We start from the raw sequence: 22,096 nt of genomic DNA, 5'->3' as shown, positions 1-22,096 counted from the left end.
CTTTTTGTGGTTTATATCCAGAGGATTTATTTCATCTGTTTTGAGATTGTGAATATGTTAAAACATTTTGGGTTGATGTTTGTCAATTTACAGATCAAAATATTAATGTGGATTTTAATTTTTGTTTTGAAAATGACTTATTTGGGTTTACTAATAATACCAAATCTCATAGGGATCATTTCTTTATCATAAATCTTTTGTTAATTTACAGCAAATTTTATATCCATAAATGCAGCAATAGGAAACCTTCAATTATATTTTTACGTCAGACTTCAAACTATACGTTAATATCTGAAAACTTTCCATAAATTGAAAGCTGTAAAGACTACAGATCTGTCAGCGTTTCGGGTAATCTCTGTAAATGATTCTGTTTTGTGACTCCTTTTAGGTATAGTTCCTTCTGTCCAACAGTATTTAGAGTGGAGTTTCTTGTTTATTTGTATATTTAAATTTGATATTTGCTGCTGCCTATGTGTGATTCCCTGGCTTTGTTAGCATAAGTTTAGTGCTTCTGTTTGTGTTCAATAAAAATTAAAAAAATGAAAAACAACCTTACGTCAGACAGCTGGGCGGCGGTCGAAATGTCGGCGCACGCGCCCAACTGTCAACAGCCGCGGAAGGCGCTACGCTACTCCCATTGGTTCGACTGGATGTCGATCAGGGATTGCAACAGACGCGGAAGGCGCTACTCTACTCCCATTGGTTCGACTGGATGTCGATCAGGGATTGTACGCAATGGCGGAGATGAATTCCGCGTCAGTCCCGCTGGCCCCGCCTTCCGACCGCCGTCAACTCGCTGTAGACAAACCCGGACGTGTCACCCGTGAGTGAAAGGCGAAAATTTGCAGCAAGTATGAGGTAGGTTTTAGAGTCAAAGTGCGAATATATGAAGCCAGGTCTTGTATTAGGTTGGTGGGTGTGGGGAGAGTGGCTGAAACGGTGGTATAGGGACGGGACGGGGGAGGCGATGTCCCGTTTGGCTCCATCCGTCGGCCATTTTTTGCAGGGCCCTGTGGCGATTTTTAATTAAACCAGGTTTGGGAATTGGGACCTGAACCCCGCCTGGGCTCTCTTCACCACCCCTCGGAGTAGGTGGTGCTCATGCAGCTTCCTGACAGTCGCCGTCAACACAGAAGGTGAAAGGGGTGTGGAGCAGGCGAGGAAGAGATGAGCGGTGGGCTAGGGGGTAGGAAAGGGGTAAGGGAGCCTAGGGAAGAGGGAGGAGGAGAGGACCAGAGGGAAGGGGTAAAGGAGGGTAGGAAAGAGAGGAGAAGGTAGTGGAGGAAGGAGGGAGAATTGAGAGAAGGTAGGGGTTAGGGAGATGGGGAAGGGAAGAGGAGAAAAAGGGGAGGTCTAAGGAGGGAAGAGGTAAAGGAGAGTAGAAGAGAGGGTAGTGGATGGGGAGGGGAAGTGAGAAGGGAGGGTAAGAGTAGGGGGAAGATGGAGGAAGAGGAAAGGGGGAAATCAAGGGGAAGGGAAAGCAAAGGGGAAAGGAAACACAAAGTACACTGCAGATGCAGTGGTCAAATCAACAGGTACAAGCAAGCTGGATGAACTTAGCAGGTCGGGCAGCATCCGTGGAAACGAGCAGCCAATATTTCAGGCTGAGACCCTTTATCCTGACGAGCACTCCTCCTCTCCTACCTCTCTAATCAGCTCGACAGTCTTATGGGACTGTCGAGACCACAAGCAATCATGTCTTGGGACTGGCCACCCCCAGCTATCTGGTCCGTTCTTAACTGATCCTGCTCAGCCGCCTGAATGACCCCTCTGTGCTGCAGAATCCTAAACATTGCTGCTGCAGAGACCAGAGCTCCATTTAACTGATCATTTAACTTCTAAGACCCATTGTCTGCACCAGTGATGATTTTGTGTGGCATATTAAAGGACCTGAATTCTTATGCAATCAGTTATTTTATGTTTTTATCTCAATAGTTTTGTAGAGATCAGCTTTCACTTTGGAACAAAAACCTTTTTCTGTTGATTGGTGTGAAAGAAAGCCAAATTAAACCTGCAGTGATTCAGTGTTCTAAAACAATAAAAACATCCATGGGGAGTTAAATACTTCTTAAAGGCAGTATAACCAGGGTATCCTGGACTTTTTGCACAGTACTGTAATAACTTTATGTATTGTGCTGTAATGCTGTTGCTGCTTCCAGTAAAAACAAATTTCATGACATGTGAGTGATGATAAACCTATTTCTGATATGGGTCTCTGTTGTGGACAAAGGGGCAATGAGAGGGGGATATTGGTTGGGAACGGGAAGCACAATAGCATCAGATGGTCTGTCTGCACCTGTTTCACCCGCCCCTGGCAGTCCTTCTCTGCCACCTGTCCCACCCTGCTCTCGTGTGGTGTTCACCTCTCGCCGTTGCGAAGATCCTTTGCTCCCACCAGATTCAGAAACTCAGAAGTTTTGATTTTCTCCTTTGGATGGTTAATGTGCTTCATTGACTGTGCTGGGAAAATTAGGACTGCAGTGGTGGGTTGGGTCTGGCCTGAGATGGACTGGACGGCAGCCATCACTTTAACTTGGCTTTTCCGTTCTTGGACATTGGTATTTCCATACCAGGACACAGTGTAACCAGTCAGGACTTCCTCCACTTTCGGCACAGATACATCACAGGGATGTGTGCTTAGTCTCCCTACTTTACGTGCTTTGCACCTATGACTGTGCGGTCTAAGCACAGCTCCAACACCATATTCCAGTTTACTGGTGGCACCACTGTTGCAGGCCGATTCAAATGTTGTGACAAATTAGCATAGGGAGGGGGTGTGAAAAATGTGGCTGAGTGTGTATAGCATCCGTCGGTCTCGATAGACCATGGATCTGTGCCTGGAGTTTCCAGGGCACAGGCCTGGGCAGGGTTGTATGGGAGACTGGCAGTTGCCTTCCCCTCTCCACACCACCGATGTTAATAGACAGTAGGTGGAGAAGTAGACCATTCGGCCCTTCGAGCTTGGACTGCCATTTTGAGATAATGGCTGATCAACTACTATCAATACCCGGTTCCTGCCTTGTCCACATATCCCTTGATTCCCCTATCCGTAAGATACCTATCTAGCTCCTTCTTGAAAGCATCCAGAGAATTGGCCTCCACTACCTTCCAGGCAGTGCATTCCAGACTCCCACAACTCTCTGGGAGAAGTTTTTCCTTAACTCTGTCCTAAATGACCTATCCTTTATTCTCAAACCATGCCCTCTGGTACTGGACTCTCCCAGCATCTGGAACATATTTCCTGCCTCTATCTTGTCCAATCCCTTATATGTTGCAATCAGATCCTCTCTCAATCTCCTTAATTCCAGTGTGTGCAAGCCCAGTCTCTCTAACCTCTCTGTGTAAGACAGTCCAGACATCCCAGGAATTAAACTCGTGAATCCATGCTGCACTTCCTCATGATGTCCTTCCTTAACCCTGGAGACCAAAACTATACAATCTGGGAGATTGCTTGTGTCTTCCTTAGTGAAAACAGATCTAAAGTACTCATTAAATTCTTCTGCTATTTCTGTTTCCCATAACAATTTCACCCAATTCATTCTTCAAGTGCCCAACATTGTTCTTAATTATCTTCTTTCTCTTCACATACCTAAAAAAGCTTTTGTTATCTTCCTTTATATTCCTGGCTAGCTTGCGTTTGTACCTCATGTTTTCTCCCCTTATTGTCTTTTTAGTTAAGTTCTGTTGTTCCTTAAAAACTTCCCAATCATCTGTCCTCCCACTCACCTTAGCTCTGTCATACTTCCTTTTTTTTAATGCTATGCAATCTCTGACTTCCTTTGTCAACCACTGTGGCCCCTTTCCCCCCTTTGAATTCTGCCTTCTCTGGGGGATGAACTGATTTTGCACCTTGTGCATTATTCCCAAGAATACCTGCCATTGCTGTTCCTCTGTCTTTTCTGCTAGGATATCCGTCCAGTCAACTTTGGCCAGCTCCTCCCTCATGGCTCCATAGCTTCCCCTGTTCAACTGCAACACTGACACCTCCGAGCTGCCCTTATCCTTTTCAAATTGCAGATAAAAACTTATTATATTATGATCACTACCTCCTAATGGCTCCCTTACTGCAAGATCGCTTGTTCATTACATAACACTAAATCCAGAATAGTCTTGCCACATGCCAATGTTAACTCCCTTTTCAACTTGCACCCAATATCCATGCTACTGTTTGGTGGCCTGTAGACTACACCCATTTGAATCCTTTTGCCCTTACTGTTCCTCAGTTCTATCCACACAGACTTTACTTCTTCTGACCCTATGTCCCCCCTTGCAAAGGACTGAATCTCATTCCTCACCAACAGGCCACCCCACCCCCTCTGCCCACATTTCTGTCCCTACGATAGCATGTATACCCTTGAACATTCACTTCCCAGGTCTGATCTCCCTGCAGCCATGTCTCTGTTATCCCAACAACATCATAGTTACCCATTGGCACCTGGGCTTCAAGCTCATCCGCCTTATTTCTGACACTTTGTGCATTCAGATATAGAATTTTTAGCCCATTTCTCCTCTCTCTTTGAATCGCTGCCTATTGTGCTTAACCCAGCTCCCCGATCTCCCATTGGGCTATACGCCCCTCGAATTTTGTTGTCCTTTCTAAATGTACTTATTCTTTCAACACATTTAACTCCATGTTCCGTCAGACCATCCCTCTGTACATGTGTCCTCCTTATCACTTGTTCCGACTCACCTTTCTCTACGACGCACTTAATATTCTGAAACTGTGTAGTCCCCACCTGTCCTTTATTCTTCCTCTTGCTGTCCTCTCTCACATTCTGGATCCCCGCCCCCTGCAAATTTAGTTTAAACCCCTCCAAGAAGCACTAGCAAACTTCCATGCAAGAATGTTAGTACCGCTCCAGTTCAGGTGTAAACCGTCCCTTCGCAACAGATCCCACCTTCCCTGGAACAAACCCCAATTATCTACAAACCTGAAGCCCTCCCTCCTGCACCATCCTCTCAGCTACGTATTAATCTTTATAATCTTTCTGTTCCTTACCTCACTGGCACGTGGCACAGGTAGCAAACCAGAGATTGTCACACTGGGGGTCTTGTTCTTCAGCTTCACACCTAACTCCCTGAACTCCCTACGCAGGACCCCCTCACTCATCCTACCCACGTCATTGGTCCCTACATGGACCAGAACATCTGGATTCTGGCTCTCCCTCTCGAGAATAACCTGCACCCGATCTGAGATGTCTCGGACCTCGACACCAGGGAAGCAACATACCATCCGAGACTCCCGATCTTCCCCACAAAATCTATCCACCCCCCTGACTATAGAATCTCCTATCAATACCGCTCTCTTCTCTTCCCTCCTCCCCTTCCTAGTCGAGGGTCCAACCTCAGTGCCAGAGACAGGACCACTGCAACCTGGTAGGTTATCCCCACCAACAGTATCCAAAACGGTATACTTATTGTTGATGGGAATGGCCACTCTGCTCCCCCTGCCTCTCTTGACTGTCACCCATTTGCCTACCTCCTGACTTTTCGATGTGACTACCTCCTGATAACTGTTCTCTATCTCTGCCTCTGCCTCCCGAATGATCCGTAGTTCATCCAGCTCCTGCTCCAATTCCCTAACTCGGTCTGATAGGAGCTGCAGCTGGACGCACCTATTGCAGGTGTGGTCATCAGGGACAACTGTGTTGACCCTGATCTCCCACATACTGCACACGGAGCACACCACTGCTCTAACTGTCTCCCCCATTACCTGATCCTAGATTAGTCAGAATAAATGAAAAATAGGCTACTTGCCGAAGTCCTCTTGCGCCGAAGGCCGCTGAGCCAAAGCCCAGCACTCTGCTCCTGCGCACTCCGCTGCCCTGCCCGCTCCTGAAAGTGGGCCGCTTTTTAAAGCCCGCGCTCGCCGCTGACGTCACCCACGCTTGCACAGCTTTACCTTCCTCCTCAGGTACTCTCCAGGTAGGTCCGAGATGTTGTCCGAGGGAAGGGCACTAGGACCCAAGCAGCTTGGCACCGGTGACGTTGCAGAGCAATGTGTGGTTAAGTGCCTTGCTCAAGGACACAAACACGCTGCCTCAGCTGAGGCTTGAACCAGTGACCTTCAGGTTACTAGTCTGATGCCTTGCCCACTCGGCCACGCGACAACACGTGGCTGAGTGGCATCATGACAACACCCTCAAACCCAATGTCAATAAGACCAAGAAATTGGTGGTGGAGTTCAGGAGAGGGAAACCCAGTGGTCCATGAGCTGATCTTCATTGGAGGTTCAAAGTTAGAGAGATGAGCAGCTTTCAATGACGGGGTGTTACTATCTCAGAGGACCATCCAAGCATGTAGTTGCAATTGTGCAGAAAGCGTGGCAGACACTCTACTTCCTTGGGGAGTCTGCAGAGATTTGGCATCCCATTAAGAACTTCTGTGGCTGTATGGTATTTACTGGCTGCAACACGACTTGGTATGGAAACACCAATGCTTTCGAACGGAAGCCCCACTTGTATCTCCTTCTGGTGACTCGGATGAGAAGCGAGCATAGCTTGGGAGGTGAGAGTCTTTCATGGGCGCTGCTTTCTTGTGGCAAGGCCCAGTAGTGGAGATGGCTTTGCCTGTGAAGAACCAGACTGTCTCCATCACGTTTTCATTGGCTTCTCCATTCTTGGACGTTGGTGTTCCCATCCAGGCCATAATGCAACCAGTCACGTTACTACCACTGGGCATCTGCAGAACTTTGGCAAATTTTTAGACGGTTTGGCGAATCTGTGCAAACGTCAATGGAATCAGACCTGTTGTGCCTTGTTTTCGATGGCACTGACATGCTGGACCCAGAACAGAGCCTCTGAAATTATAACTCCAATCAATTTGAAGTGACCGACCATCTCACCTCTGACCCATTAATGACTGATGAAGCAGTGAATTGCAGGGCAACCTGCAACTGGTACTGATCCCGAACCAGCCCTTGTGGCATCAGTGAGAAGAGAGTGGGCATTTGATGATGGATGCTGTTTTGTGGAGATCGCGCACCATGTAGATGTACTCAGCGGGCCGGAGGGCCTTCTTTATCAGTGTTTGCCATTTCTGTTTTGTCTTTAATTTGGTTTTGTATTGTTACAGGGAGTGACGGAAGTGAGAAGGGTGGAAACTCCAGTCAACCCAAGAATGCCGGTGCGACGGCTAAGCAAGATGTTCAGTCCTCAGGTACCAGTGAACATCTGGAGAGTGAGCTTTCTGTTCTGTTCTCAGTGTTAACCAGACCCAGTCACTGTTATGCATGTTAGTAGACAAAGTGTTGATTATTGCAACAAAATGTTGTTCAATTACATGCTCAGTGAAATGATGCTGTTCGGGGTGAGCATGTTTATTTGAAGGTCAGTTGTATTGCAGTAACCCTTGGGATTGTTTGAAAATGTACACAGTCATATCGATGAAGGGGGATTGCAGAGTCATGGAGTAATATAGCACAGAAACAGAGGATTCATTCTAACTTGCCCTCGGCAACCAAGATGCGCTCCTACGCGAATGCCATGTTTGGCTTTTTATCACTCTGCAATATTCTAAGCGAAACACAAATCCAGATATCCCTAAAATGTGCTTTTTGAACTTGTCTTGTATTTAACTCAACTTTACACCATCTGTGTCTGCACCATACTCTGATGTGCAAAGCTACACGTCTGTCCCTTTTAAATATTGTCACCCTCTTACCTTGAACCTATGCTGTCTGGTTTCTGAGAGGCGTACACTTGAAGGGGGTGGTGATGGGAGGAGGGAAGTGTGCATTCACAGTTATAATACCCATTCTGATTTTGAATACCCCAATTAGCTATCCTTTCAATTTCGTACTCACTGGGGAGTAAACTCCAAACCTGCACGATGTCTCACTGTATGTCAGACCCCAGAATTTCTTTGCACTGTTTGCAGTTGAATGACATCTTTCCTGTGAGGAAAACTGTACACAATACTCAATGTATGGCCACACCAACATCCTGAGGTATGGGAACATTACGTTCCATCACCGAAATTCAGTGACCTGACTGATACAGATCGGTGTGTCAAGTGCCACTGTCAGCATCCGGTTGATCTGAGACATCACATTACTCCAGATGTTTCCCTGTTATGCCTCTTGCAGTGAACTGTTTATCTCTACTGTTATCTTCCTGTTCCACAACACTCTGCAGGACCTACCCTTTACGATGGAAGTGCAATACTCCTCACCTAAATGGATTGAATGCCACTGACAATCCGCAAACCACAGAACGAGTTGATCCAAATGCCCCCATAATTTTTGACAACTTTCTTCACTGTTTACCAGAGCACCTAATTTGTTATCATCTGCAAACTTACTAAGCGCAACGGATGCATTTTCTTCAAAATTGTTTGTATGAATAGTGTTGTATCCTGATGCTTTTGGCAATCCTAAAGTCAAGATTGAGGCATAAAGTTGTTTAAATATAGAAATCTACAGCACATTACAGGCCCTTCGACCCACAATGTTGTCGGTCATGCAATCTACACTAGAAACAGCCCAGAATTTCCCAAGTGTCTAGCCCTCTATTTTCCGATGCTCTATGTACCTGTCTAAGAGACTCTTAAAAGAGCCCATTGGATCCATCTTCATGTACCTACCACTGTTGTTTCAGTTTACTGAGGTTTAGAAGAGCAAAAAAGAGGTAACCAAAGACTCAAAGGACAGAGAGAGAGAGACAAAAAAGTACCATGTTCCTCCAGCACATTACTGCTTAGTAAAAAAAATTCATTCCATTTTATCAACCAATAAGAAGGCTGATTCAATTAATTTCACTCTTATTTCTGAACCAAAAAGTCTCCATAAAAGTTGGGGCAATTGCCACTGTAATGCTAGAAAATTCACTGATGGATCACATGTACACTCAGTGGCCACATGCAAATGCTCATTAATGTAGGTATCTAATCAGCCAATCATGTGGCAGCAACTCAATGCATAAAACATGCAGACATGGTCAAGAGCAGGGTCAGCAACCTTTACCACTGAAGGAGCCACTTGGACCCGTTTCCCACAGAAAAGAAAACACTGGGAGCCGCAAAACCCGTTTGACATTTAAAATGAAATAACACTGCATACAACGTTTTGTTTTGCCTTTATGCTATGTATAAACAAACTATAATGTGTTGCATTTATGAAATTGATGAACTCCTGCAGAGAAAACGAAATTACATTTCTTTTTTTTTTTTTTTTTTTTTCAATCTTTTTATTGATTTTTACATATACACAAAAAAAAATAACATAGTAATAAGTAAATTATAAATACAATAGACTTGAAATCACATTGATAAGATAATAATATCCTACTAAACATCAACAAAAGAAAATACCTTAATCAAGTCCACATGATTATATGAAAAAAAACAAATAACCATTAAAAAAGAAAAAAAAATATTAAAAAATATGTGAGAAAAAATATATATTAAAAAAAATAAAACACTAAACTAAACTAACATAGGCAATAATAACAGTTTACAAGTATAAGATAGTGTCAAAGAACTCCGGAACTCCATACCTGAACATGAATAAGCAGAAAGGTCCGGAGAAGGCCAAATTAATTCATATGAAAATGTCGAATAAACGGTCTCCAAGTTTCTTCAAATTTAATTGATGAGTCAAAAATAGTGCTTCTAATTTTTTCCAAACTCAGATAAGAAATAGTTTGAGAAAGCCACTGAAATGTAGTAGGAGGATTTACTTCTTTCCAATTTTGTAGTATAGACCTTCTGGCCATTAATGTTACAAAAGCAATCATTCGTCTGATTGAGGGGGAAAACTGATTGCCATCTTCATTTGGTATACCAAATATTGCAGTAATAAAATGAGGTTGTAAATCTATATTCCAAATTGAGGAAATAGTAGTAAATATATCCTTCCAATAATTATGTAAAGTGGGACATGACCAAAACATATGGGTCAATGAGGCCACTGCTAAATGACATCTGTCACATAGAGGGTTAATATGAGAATAGAATCGAGCAAGTTTATCTTTAGACATATGAGCTCTATGTACAATTTTAAATTGTATTAAAGCATGTTTAGCACATATAGAAGAAGAATTAACCATTTGCAAAATTTTTTCCCATTTATCTGTTGATATGTTATATTGAAGTTCTTTTTCCCATTCTTGTTTAATTCTAACTGATATTTCTGGTTGTATCTTCATAATCATATTATAAATAAAAGCTACTAATCCCTTCTGACAAGGATTTAAGGTAAAGATCAAATCTGTAGTGTCCATCAAAGTTGAATTAGGAAAAGATGGTAAAACTTTATGTAAAAAATTTCTAATTTGTAAATATCTGAAAAAATTAGATTTAGGTAATTCAAATTTATTAGAAAGTTGATCAAATGACATCAAAGTATCTTCAAAAAAGAGATCACGAAAACATTTTATACCTTTCCTTTTCCATATGTTAAAAGCTTGATCTGTCCAGGAAGGTTTGAAAAAGAAATTAAATAAGATAGGGCTATCAAGAACAAAGTTTTTCAAAATAAAGAACTTACGAAATTGAAACCAAATTCGTAATGTATGTTTAATAACAGGATTAAATATTTGTTTATTAAATTTAACTAAATCCGCAGGAAGACAAGAACCAAGAACAGAGAATAGAGAATATCCCTTTACCTCATTACATTCCAAATTTACCCACTGTGGGCACAGTGGTGAATCCAAATCTAATTTCCAATACAATAAATTACGAATATTATTTGCCCAATAATAAAATCTAAAATTAGGTAAAGCTAAACCACCATCTTTTTTTGATTTTTGTAATTGCTTTTTACTTAACCTAGGGTTTTTATTTTGCCACACAAATGAAGAAATTTTTGAATCAATGCTATCAAAAAAAGACTTAGGAATAAAAACTGGTAGGGCTTGAAATAAATATAAAAATTTCGGTAAAATCATCATTTTGACAGCATTAATCCGACCAATTAATGATAAAAACAAGGGAGACCATCTTGTAGTAAGTTGATGAATTTGATGAAGCATAGGTAAAAAATTCATTCTAAATAAATCTTTATATTTCTTGGTAATTTTTATACCTAGATAAGTGAAGTTATCAGTAACAACTTTAAATGGTGTCCTATCAGTCAATAAAGTTTGTGCATTTAAAGGAAATAATTCACTCTTATCTAAATTTAGTTTATAACCAGAAAAAGTACCAAATTGAACCAACAAGGATAAAATAGCAGGAATAGACCTATCAGGGTCAGAAATATATAACAGCAAATCATCAGCATAAAGAGATAATTTATATAACTTCTCATTACGGGTAATACCAAAAATATTAGGAGATTCACGAATAGCAATAGCTAAAGGTTCTAATGCAATATTGAATAATAAAGGACTTAAGGGACAACCCTGTCTCGTACCACGAGATAATTGAAAAAAAGAGGATCTGTGGTTATTCGTAAAAACAGAAGCAACAGGTTTATGATATATTAATTTAATCCATGATATAAAATTAGGACTAAAATTAAAATTTCTCAATGTATTAAATAAATATATCCATTCAACTCTATCAAAAGCTTTTTCAGCATCTAATGAAATAACACATTCTGGGATTGTGGGTGGTGAAGTATGAATTATATTAATCAATTTTCTTACATTAAAAAAGGAATACCGATTCCTCATAAAACCAGTTTGATCTTCTGAAATAATCTGAGACAGTACTTTTTCTAATCTAATAGCTAAAATTTTTGTAAGAATCTTAGAATCTACATTTAATAATGATATAGGGCGATAAGATGTACATAAAGTAGGATCTTTATCTTTTTTAAGAATTAGAGAAATATTAGCTTCATAAAAAGATTGAGGTAATCTCTTCTTAGCAAACGCATCATTAAAAATTTCACATAACCAAGGAGAAAGCAAAGAAGAAAAAGTTTTAAAAAATTCTACTATATAACCATCAGGACCAGGAGCCTTCCCTGAGTTCATTGATGAAATAGCCTCTCCTATTTCCACTATAGAAATAGGAGCATCTAACAGACTATGATCTTCATCAGTCAGTTTAGGAATATTCAAATTGTTAAAAAAATTATCTATCATGGACTGGTCACCATCAAATTCTGAATGATATAAAGATTTATAAAAATCTTGAAAGGTATTATTAATTTCTTTATGATCAGTAGTTAAATTACCGTCTAATTTGCGAATTTTAATAATTTGTCGCTTAGTCGAGATAGCCTTTAATTGATTAGCTAACAGTTTACCAGTACGGTCACTATGAATATAAAATTGAGCCCTGGTCCTAATTAATTGATTTTCAATTGAAGAAGATAATAGTAAACTATGTTCCATTTGAAGCTCAACTCTCTTCTTATAAAGTTCTTTGGTAGGAGTCACGGAATAAATCTTATCAATTTCCTTAATTTTATCCACCAATAAAGCAATATCTAAATATCTTTGTTTTCTTTTACCAACAGAATATGAGATAATTTGACCACGAATAAAAGCCTTAAAAGAGTCCCAAAGTATTCCTCTGTCGATTTCTTCAGTACAGTTTGTAGAAAAGAACAAGTCAATTTGCTGTTTTATATAAGTAATAAATTCTGGGTCTTGAAGCAAAGTAGCGTTAAGTCTCCAAGATCTGGTGTTATTGGAATAGTCCGAAATCTTAATAGATAACTTCAAAGGTGCATGATCCGAAATAGTAATAGAATCATATTTACAATCAATAACATCCGTTAATAACCGATGATCAATAAGAAAATAGTCAATTCTAGAGTAGCTATGATATACATGTGAAAAAAAAGAAAATTCTTTATCTTTAGGGTTCAAAAACCGCCATATTTCTGTAATTCCCGAGTCAACCAAAAAAGAATTAATAAGTAGGGCTGATCTATTCGGAAGAGTGCGAATAGGTTTAGATCTATCCATCGAAGGATTCAAACAACAATTAAAATCTCCACCCATTATCAACATATATTCATTTAGATTAGGAAGAGAGGTAAATAAACGTCTAAAAAATTCAGGGCAATCAAAGTTTGGAGCATAAATATTAACTAGAACAACTTTCCGATAGAAAAGTAAACCAGTTATCAACAAAAATCTACCCTGTGGGTCAGAGATAATTTCATGATGTGTAAACGATATTGAGGGATCTATAAAAATAGACACACCCCTAATTTTGGCGGTACAATTCGAATGAAATTGTTGACCCTTCCAGAACCTAAAAAAACGTTGATTATCCTCCCTCCTGATATGGGTCTCCTGTGCAAAGATAATATTAGCATTCAGTCTATGGAATACTTTAAATATTTTTTTGCGTTTAATCGGATGATTTAAACCATTAGTATTCCAGGAGATAAAGTTAACAGATCTATCCATCATACCAATATTAATTGTGTGTATCATAAAAGGTTAAAAAGACACATAACCCACAATTCAGGAAGGAGGAAAATTGATTCAGGAGCAGCCGGAGAACATGACACCTCAACAATATTAGTAATTTAAAGTCGGCCCATAAACTAAAAGCAAAAAAATAAAAAGCAAAAGCGTGAAAAAAGATCCCTACCCCCTCCCCCCACCCTTCGAAAGAAAGCCAAGCGGCAGGCGCATAATCTAATACTAATATTACCCCCATTTCAAGATGGCAGCTCTATAAAAAAAAGATTAGAAGAAAACTATATATCACCCAAATTAAAATATAGAGTTGCAAAAAAAAAATATATATATCAATCAGAATAATAAAAAAAAACTAATATAATACAACAATCATTAATAAAAAAAAGGTATAAACGTCAAAATTTAAAAGTGTAGTATACCTTTAAAAAAAAATCCCATATTCAAATACAAGATGACGTTTCAAGAGCAAAGACTTATGGGAAGAAGAAACGCCATTTTGAAAAAACCATATTACTAAATACAAATGTGAGTTCAGCAATCTGTTAAAAGACAAAATGACATTTAAAAAGAAAGGGATATAGTACAGTACAGCATATATATAAAAAAAACTAAAAGTCCAAAACATTCGTCCCATATCTGAGTACAGGCAAACAGATAAATGCTTGTAAAAAAACAGAATCTTACGGGAAAAATAAACAACTTAAAAAAAAGATAAATCATTAATGCAAAATATAAACGTATATAACCAAAACAGAAAGAAAAAAAAGAATATTATCAAAATTAAAAAAAACATCTATAAACAATGAAGCTAGTAAAAAAAAACCGAACCCATAGATCAAAAAATAAAAAGTTATAACCCAACTTCATAGGTTAAAACTTAAAATAGGAAGATATCCTCTCTCAGAAAAATCTTCCACATAACACATAGTTCAAGTTGCAGTAGAAGATCGAAATTCTCCAACAAATTTCTTCGCTTCTTCCAGAGTGTTGAAAAATCGTTGACTGTAGTCGGGCAGCACGATTCTAAGCTTAGCTGGATACATTAAAGCTTGTTTAAGTCCGATGGAATGAATCTCTGCCATCACTGGTTTAAAAGCGATCCTGGCTCTCATTACTTCAAAAGAATAATCCTCGACTATTCGAAACTGAAAGTTTTTGTAGGAAATCATACCTTTTTTACGAGCTAATCGAATTAGAAGCTCTTTCTCACGAGGATAATGAAGGCGAACAATCACCGCTCGTGGTTTATCAGGCACAGACGAAAACCTCGCAACTCTGAGCGCGGTCGATAACAGGTTTAGTTTGCAAACCCTCATCACCGAAAATTTCCCATAGTAAATTAGAGAAAAATTCAGTTAAATCACCGGACTCAACTTTTTCGGGAAACCCGATAATACGCAAGTTCTGTCTGCGAGATCGATTTTCGAGATCAGAAATTTTAAACTTATACTGATCTACAGTCTTAAGAGTCGATTGTACCTTCTTATCCAACACTTCAATTGTACGTACTTTTTCAACAATTAATTTTTCAAGAGTCGCCAACTTATCTTCATGCCGCTGAATAACCGATGCCTGCGACTGAAACTTAGTATCAAGCGATTTAACAGCTCCTTCAAGTTCAGACATTTTCGTGGTAAACGTGTTTTCCAAACTTGCCATTTTACTTTCCAAACTTGCCATTTTACTTTGCAACTTGTTATCCAAACCTGCAAGTTTAGTGTCCAGAAGATTAGAAATTGTTTCAACAGATAACGGCTCCTTAGACGATTTCTTACTTGTAGCCATTTTAAGTTCGGCAAAGTTAGATCAAATATAGTTTTAAAAGAAAAAAAAGTCAATCGAAAATATCAACTCATTTGATTAAATTCGAAAAGATTAGATTAAAGGGTGATTATAGTTAGAAAAGTGAAGAGCGCCTAAAAGGCAGATGTTTACGTCGCCATCTTGAAACTCCACCCCCCACGAAATTACATTTCTGCATGCAACAAAAACATTTTGAACTCCGAATAAAAGACGTTGGGTTGAAGGTTACTTTTAAGTAAAATACTCAACGTCTATTTGAGTCCTTCTTGAAGTTATGAAAAACGCCAAACTTAAATTTGCCGCCAGCAGCAAACCAAAAATAACGTCAGCCAGCTGTCAACCTGAAAAATAAAAGGACTATTTCACTGAACAATGAAAACATATGAATATACGTAAAATAATAGGCAATTAAAATATTTATCATACTTGGTCAGGTTGACTCACACCTGACAATGCAGTCGGATTCAGTAGGGATGGATCGATGCTTAGGGGAGTGACCGGGAAGGATAATGTGTTTTTTTCCTCTGTGAACTCACAGAAGCGTTTCCCAAACGATGTTTGCATTGCGATGATTGCAGAATGTAAATACTCCGAATTTATCATGTCGTGACCTTGTTTGAACTCTCTCAAATTGGGGAAGTGAGACAATGTGCCTTTCTGTAAATCTCTGGCAAGCACTGTCAACTTGCGCTCGAATGCCAAAACATCCTCCAACATGTGCAGGGCTGTACGTCCTTACCCCTGAAGAGCTGTGTTCAGCGTGTTCAGGTGCGCTGTCATGTCTACCATGAAGTGTAGCTTTTCCAGCCACTCTGGCTGTTCCAGCTCAGGAAAGGTGAGCCCTTTGCTGCCCAGGAAAGTTTTCACTTCTTCCAGACACGCGACAAAGCGTTTCAGCACCTCCCCTCTGGACAGCCAGCGATAAAAACACGTTGTAGCGGTGTGCTACACGCAGTCAGTAAACTGCAGTCAAAGATAGCTTTATTCAAACTAAACAGCCTTGCTTTTAAGCCTCCCTCAACCGGCCCCCCCCCATGGGCGCGGATGCTGCAAAAGACACGTACTCACAAACCCCCGTAGGCTATCTCCCTTAGCCTGAACGCTGGCTAATTGTGAGCCGGTTCGGATGTGTCAGGAAATGGGTCGTCACAACGTCTTATTTAGATTGTACAAGATCACCATAATCTTCAAATTTAGAATTACATTTCAAAAACTAACAAACTAACATAAAATACATTTTAATTAAATACTGACCAATTATTTCCCAAAGCAACAGGGAGCCGCAGCACAGACGTAAAAGAGCCACATGTGGCTCCGGAGCCGCGGGTTGCCGACCCCCGGTCTAGAGGTTCATTTGCTCAATCCAAAGTGGGTGAGCTACAGTGGAAGGCCACACAGGTTGCTGATCAATTAGACACTGTATGTGGATGGTTGATGTCGACATAATCGGCTGAGGGGCCTGTTTCTCTGCAGCGTATCTCTTCCTTAATGAGAGAGAATACTTTTCAGACAGGTAATGACCAACTGTAGTTCACAGATCACATCGCTTCGTCTTCCTGAAACAAATCATCATCTAATCCTCATGTTACTATGCTGTTCATGCTGACAGTTCGGGTGTTGAATAACCCATTCCTGCCACGTGGAAAGGTGCCAATAGTGATGGGGATCTAGTGACTTCGGTCGTGTTACACGGGTGTATTAAAGTGGCTGAACACGGCAGAGCAGAAGTGGGTCCTTTGGCCCATCATGTCCATGCTAGAACAGTATTCTGCCTCACCCCACCAACCTACATCTCCAGAGCGATCGCATCCATGGACTTATCGAAGTTTCTATTAACTGTTCAATCCCAACCCGTAGCATCACTTTCCCTGGCGGCTCGTTCCACACTCTCATCATCTTTGGCATGAAGAAGTTCCCCCACGTGTTCCCCTGAAACAGTTCATCAGTAGTAACAGCAGGGTAGGGCTTCCTGAGAACCAGTAATGTGGGAAACAGGAGGTGATGGGAAATAAGACACACGAGCAGTATTAGGCCATTCGGCCCTTCGATTTTGATTTACCATTCCATCTTTGCTGATTGATTTTCCAGCTCATTCCCTTTCTCTTGCGTTCTCCCTGTTATGCTTGTTAATCTTACTTATCCAGAACCTATCAAGCGCTGTTGAAATGTTCCCAGTGACCTGGCCTCCACAGCCTTCCTCCAATGAATTCCATGGATTGGTCACCCATTGACTGAAAAAAAATCTTCTTTTCCTTTCTTCTGAAGGGTTATTTTTCTATTCTATTCCTACACACACAAAGTTCATGAGGCCGCTCTTTTGTGGCAACACTCAATCGAGGAGAGTTGATGAAAAGGCCTGTATCCATCACTTTTTGTTGGCTTTTCCATTCCCGGGCATTGGTCTTTCCAGAACAGACGGTGGTGAGGCCAGTTAGAGTGCTGTCCACTGTTCGTCTACAGAAGTTTGTCGAAGTGTCAGGTGACGTGCCGAATTTGCGCAAGTTTCAAATAATATAGGGATGCTCTTGTGCTGTCTTTGTTATTACGGTTCTGTGTTGCACCCAGGATCAGTCCTCTGAAGTTGTAATGCCAAAGATTTTGAACTTATCGACCACCTCCACCTCCAATCGCTTAAAGGCTACTGATCAATGTGTGGATTACAGGGAGATCTGCAGCTGGTAGGACCGTAAGACATAGGAGCAGAATTGCACAGTGTGGTCCATCAGGTCTGCTCCATCAGACCATCATGGCTGATTTAATATTCCCTCTCATTCCCATTCTTCTGCTTCTCCCTGTTCCCTTCATTGTTGTTACTAATCAAGAGCCAACTCTTCTGACAGCAGTGAAAAGACAGCATGGTCTGCATGTGGAGGGGGTATTTGCTGGATGCTGTTTTGTTGATGTAGCACCCCTTGTAGATATACTCACTGGTTGTGGGAGTGGCTTTCTTTCTCAGTGATTGCCACTTTTGTTTTCTTGGAATATGTCTCTGTACTTCTCTACTTTAATGTGCATCTGCATTGTTAACAGTGTAACAGACTGGCATAATCTTGTCTGGTTCCTCGACAGGGAAATGTTATGAATGGCCAATTAGCAGTCCACTTCTGCCCTGCCATGCTGTTCATTGTCATTCAGGAAGATGCGGAATTTTTGAGGACGATTTGAATGTCTGTTTCGGATTTTCAGGTTGGTAGAATAAAAGTAGTTTCAAAGGAAATAATGAATGCCTGATTGATTATTGCAGCAGAATATTGTTCAATTAAATGCTCAGTGAAATTATACCATTCAGAGTGAGCCTGTTCATTTAATGATCTGTTGTACCTGAGTAACCATTGGGATTGTTTGAAAGTGAATGTGGTCAAACAGATAGTCTGAATACAGAGTCACAGAGTGACGTAGCACAGAAACTGGCAATTCATTCTAACTTGTCCATGCCAGCTAATGCTAATACCTTGTTTTGGCAAGTGTTCCTCAGCACCTTTCTTATCTATTCACTTAGCCAAATGTCCCTAATATGTCTTTGTTGTACTTGTATCAATTCAGCTTAGCTCTATTAATATATCTTCACCTTCCACATGCAGAAGCTCCACCCAGGTCCCTTTTAATTGTTTCCACCCCTCACCTTCAGCCGATGCTGTCCAGTTTTTATGAAGCTTGCCCTGAGAGAGGGTGGTGATGGGGTAGCGATGTTTGCAGTCAGACGATTAATACCACTTACTGTTCTGAATACCTCTATTAGGATATCATTCAGTTTTCTGCCTCCAAGGAGTTGGTGCTTATCCTGCACAACCACTCCCTGTAAATCAGGCCCTGGAGTTTGTTTGCAATATCTGCAATTGAATGAAACCGTGTGACCAAAACTATGGTATGGCCTCAGCAACATCCAGTACTATTGGACATTATGATCCATCACCGAAATTCATTGATCTGGCTCTTTACCTCTGACTCCCCTTTCAGTGAAATATTTACCTGGACTCTTAGGTCTCCCTCTTACGGCCCACCCTTCACTATGAAATTGCCACCTTGATTCGACCTACCAAATGCATCTTGTTGGATCCCGATGCTTTTGCGATCCAAGCATCGAGAATGAGGCATAAAACGTATTGCTTGAGTTTGTTTTCTGAAGCATTGTAAGACCAAAGAAGAAGTGCCCAAAGACTGAAGTAAAAGAGACAAGAAAATGAACGTAATCTCCTGGAGGAGAATACTGATAACAAAGGTATCCATTCTATGTCGATAACCAATAGGATGGCAGATTCAAGAAATATGATACTTCCTATGATCAAAGTTTCCAGAAAAAGCAAAGGCAACTGAAAAATTCATTGAACAACCACGTGGACACACAGTGGCCACTTAATTAGTTACACCTGTCCATGTGCTCATTAATGTAGATATCTAATCTGCCTATCACATGGCAGTAACTCAATGCATAAAACATGTAGACATAATCAAGAGTTTCATTTGCTCAAACCAAAGTGGATGAGCTGCAGTGGAAGACCACACAGGTAGCTGATCAATTAGACACTGTATGTGGACGGTTGATGTCGACATAATCGGCTGAGTGGCCTGTTTCTCTGCAGCGTATCTCTTCCATCATGAGAGAGAATAGTTTGCAGGCAGGTAATGAACAAGTGCAGTTCACAGATCACATCGCTTTGTCTTCCTGAAACAAATCATCATCTAATCCTGATGTTACTATGTTGTTCATGCTGACAGTTCGGGTGTTGAATAACCCATTCCTGCCACGTGGAAAGGTGCCAATAGTGATGGGGATCCAGTGACTTCGGTCGTGATACACGGGTGTGTTAAAGTCACTGAACATTGCAGAGCTGAAATGGGTGCTTTGGCCCATCAGCTCCATGCTGGAACAGTATTCTGCCTCACCCCACCAACCTTCACCTCTGGAGTGATCCCATCCACGTACTTATCCAAGCTTCTATTAGCTGTTCAAACCCAACTCGTAGCATCACTTCCCCAGACGGCTCGTTCCGCACTCTCATCACCCTCGGCATGAAGAAGTTCCCCCACGTGTTCCCCTGAAACAGTTCATCAGTAGTAACTGCAGGGTAGGGCTTCCTGAGAACCAGTAACGTGGGAAACAGGAGGTGATGGGAAATAAGACACACGAGCAGAATTAGGCCATTCGGCCCTCTGATTTTGCTTCACCATTCCATCTTTACTGATTGATTTTCCTGCTCATCCCCATTCTCTTGCTCATCCCTGTTATGCTTGTTAATATTACTGATCCAGAACCTATCAAGCGCTGTTGAAATGTTCCCAGTGACCTGGCCTCCACAGCCTTCCTCCAATGAATTCCATGGATTGGTCACCCATTGACTGAAAAAAAAATCTTCTTTTCCTTTCTTCTGAAGGGTTATTTTTCTATTCTATTCCTACACACACAAAGTTCATGAGGCCGCTCTTTTGTGGCAACACTCAATCGAGGAGAGTTGATGAAAAGGCCTGTATCCATCACTTTTTGTTGGCTTTTCCATTCCCGGGCATTGGTCTTTCCAGAACAGACGGTTGTGCAACCAGTTAGAGTGCTGTCCACTGTTCGTCTACAGAAGTTTGTGGAAGTGTCAGGTGACGTGCCGAATTTGCGCAAGTTTCAAATAATATAGTGATGCTCTTGTGCTGTCTTTCCATCCAGGCCATAATGCAAACAGTTTTTAGACGGTATTGCGAATCTGTGCAAACGTCAACGGAATCAAATCTGTTGTTGTGCCTTTTTTTTGATGGCACTTACATGCTGGACCCGGGACAGATCCTCTGAAATTATAACTCCAGTAAATTTGAAGTGACCGACCATCTCACCTCTGACCCATTAATGACTGATGAAGCAGTGAATTGCAGGGCAACCTGCAACTGGTACTGATCCCGAATTAGCCCTTGTGGCATCAGTGAGAAGAGAGTGGGCATTTGATGATGGATGCTGTTTTGTGGAGATCGCGCACCATGTAGATGTACTCAGCGGGCCGGAGGGCCTTCTTTATCGGTGTTTGCCATTTCTGTTTTGTCTTTAATTTGGTTTTGTATTGTTACAGGGAGTGACGGAAGTGAGATGGGTGGAAACTCCAGTCAACCCAAGAATGCCGGCGCGACGGCTAAGCAAGGTGTTCAGTCCTCAGGTACCAGTGAACATGTGGAGGGTGAGCTTTCTGTTCTGTTCTCAGTGTTAACCATACCCATTCACTATTATGCATGTTAGTAGACTGAAAGTGTCGATTATTGCAACAGAATGTTGTTCAATTACATGCTCAGTGAAATGATGCTGTTCGGCGTGAGCATGTTTATCTAATGGTCAGTAGTATTGTAGTAACCCTTGGGGTTGTTTGAAAATGTACACAGTCATATAGATGAAGGGGGATTGCAGAGTCGTGGAGTAATACAGCACAGAATCAGAGGATTCATCCTAACTTGCCCGCGCCAACCAAGGTGCGAATGCCATGTTTGGCATATTATCACTCTGCAATATTCTAAGCGAAGCACAAATCCAGATATCCCTAAAATGTGCTTTTTGAACTCGTCTTGTATTTAACTCAACTTCACACCATCTGTGTCTGCACCACACTGTCATTTGCAAAGCTCCACCTCTGTCCCTTTTAAATGTTGTCACCCTCTCACCTTGAACCTATGCTGTCTGGTTTCTGAGAGGCGTACACTTGAAGGGGGTGGTGATGGGGGAGGGATGTGTGCATTCACAGTTAGAATACCCATTCTGATTTTGAATACCCCAAATAGCTCTCCTTTCAATTTCGTACTCACTGGGGAGTAAACTCCAAACCTGCACGATGTCTCACTGTATGTTAGACCCCAGAATTTCTTTACAATGTTTGCAGTTGAATGACGTCTTTCCTGTGAGCAAAACTGTACACAATACTCAGTGTTTGGGCCTCACCAACATCCTGAGCCATGGGAACATTACGTTCCATCATCAGAATTCACTGACTGATACA

At 41.1% G+C, this 22,096-nt stretch overlaps 1 protein-coding gene across 1 annotated transcript in view; it reads left to right on the top strand.

Moving 5' to 3' along the window:
* The first annotated feature begins 735 nt into the window (after positions 1-735).
* Positions 736-22,096, top strand: part of LOC132388286 (uncharacterized) — a 28,436-nt gene continuing 7,075 nt past the window's right edge. Inside the window, exons 1-4 of the mRNA XM_059960624.1 lie at positions 736-823; positions 7,075-7,179; positions 18,207-18,323; positions 21,185-21,289. Coding sequence (XP_059816607.1) covers positions 736-823; positions 7,075-7,179; positions 18,207-18,323; positions 21,185-21,289 — 415 coding nt within the window. The remainder of the gene's footprint in view (positions 824-7,074; positions 7,180-18,206; positions 18,324-21,184; positions 21,290-22,096) is intronic.

Source organism: Hypanus sabinus, unplaced genomic scaffold, assembly GCF_030144855.1.
Source record: "Hypanus sabinus isolate sHypSab1 unplaced genomic scaffold, sHypSab1.hap1 scaffold_293, whole genome shotgun sequence".
NCBI lineage: Eukaryota > Metazoa > Chordata > Chondrichthyes > Myliobatiformes > Dasyatidae > Hypanus > Hypanus sabinus.
This window is presented reverse-complemented; position numbering and strand designations above follow the sequence as displayed.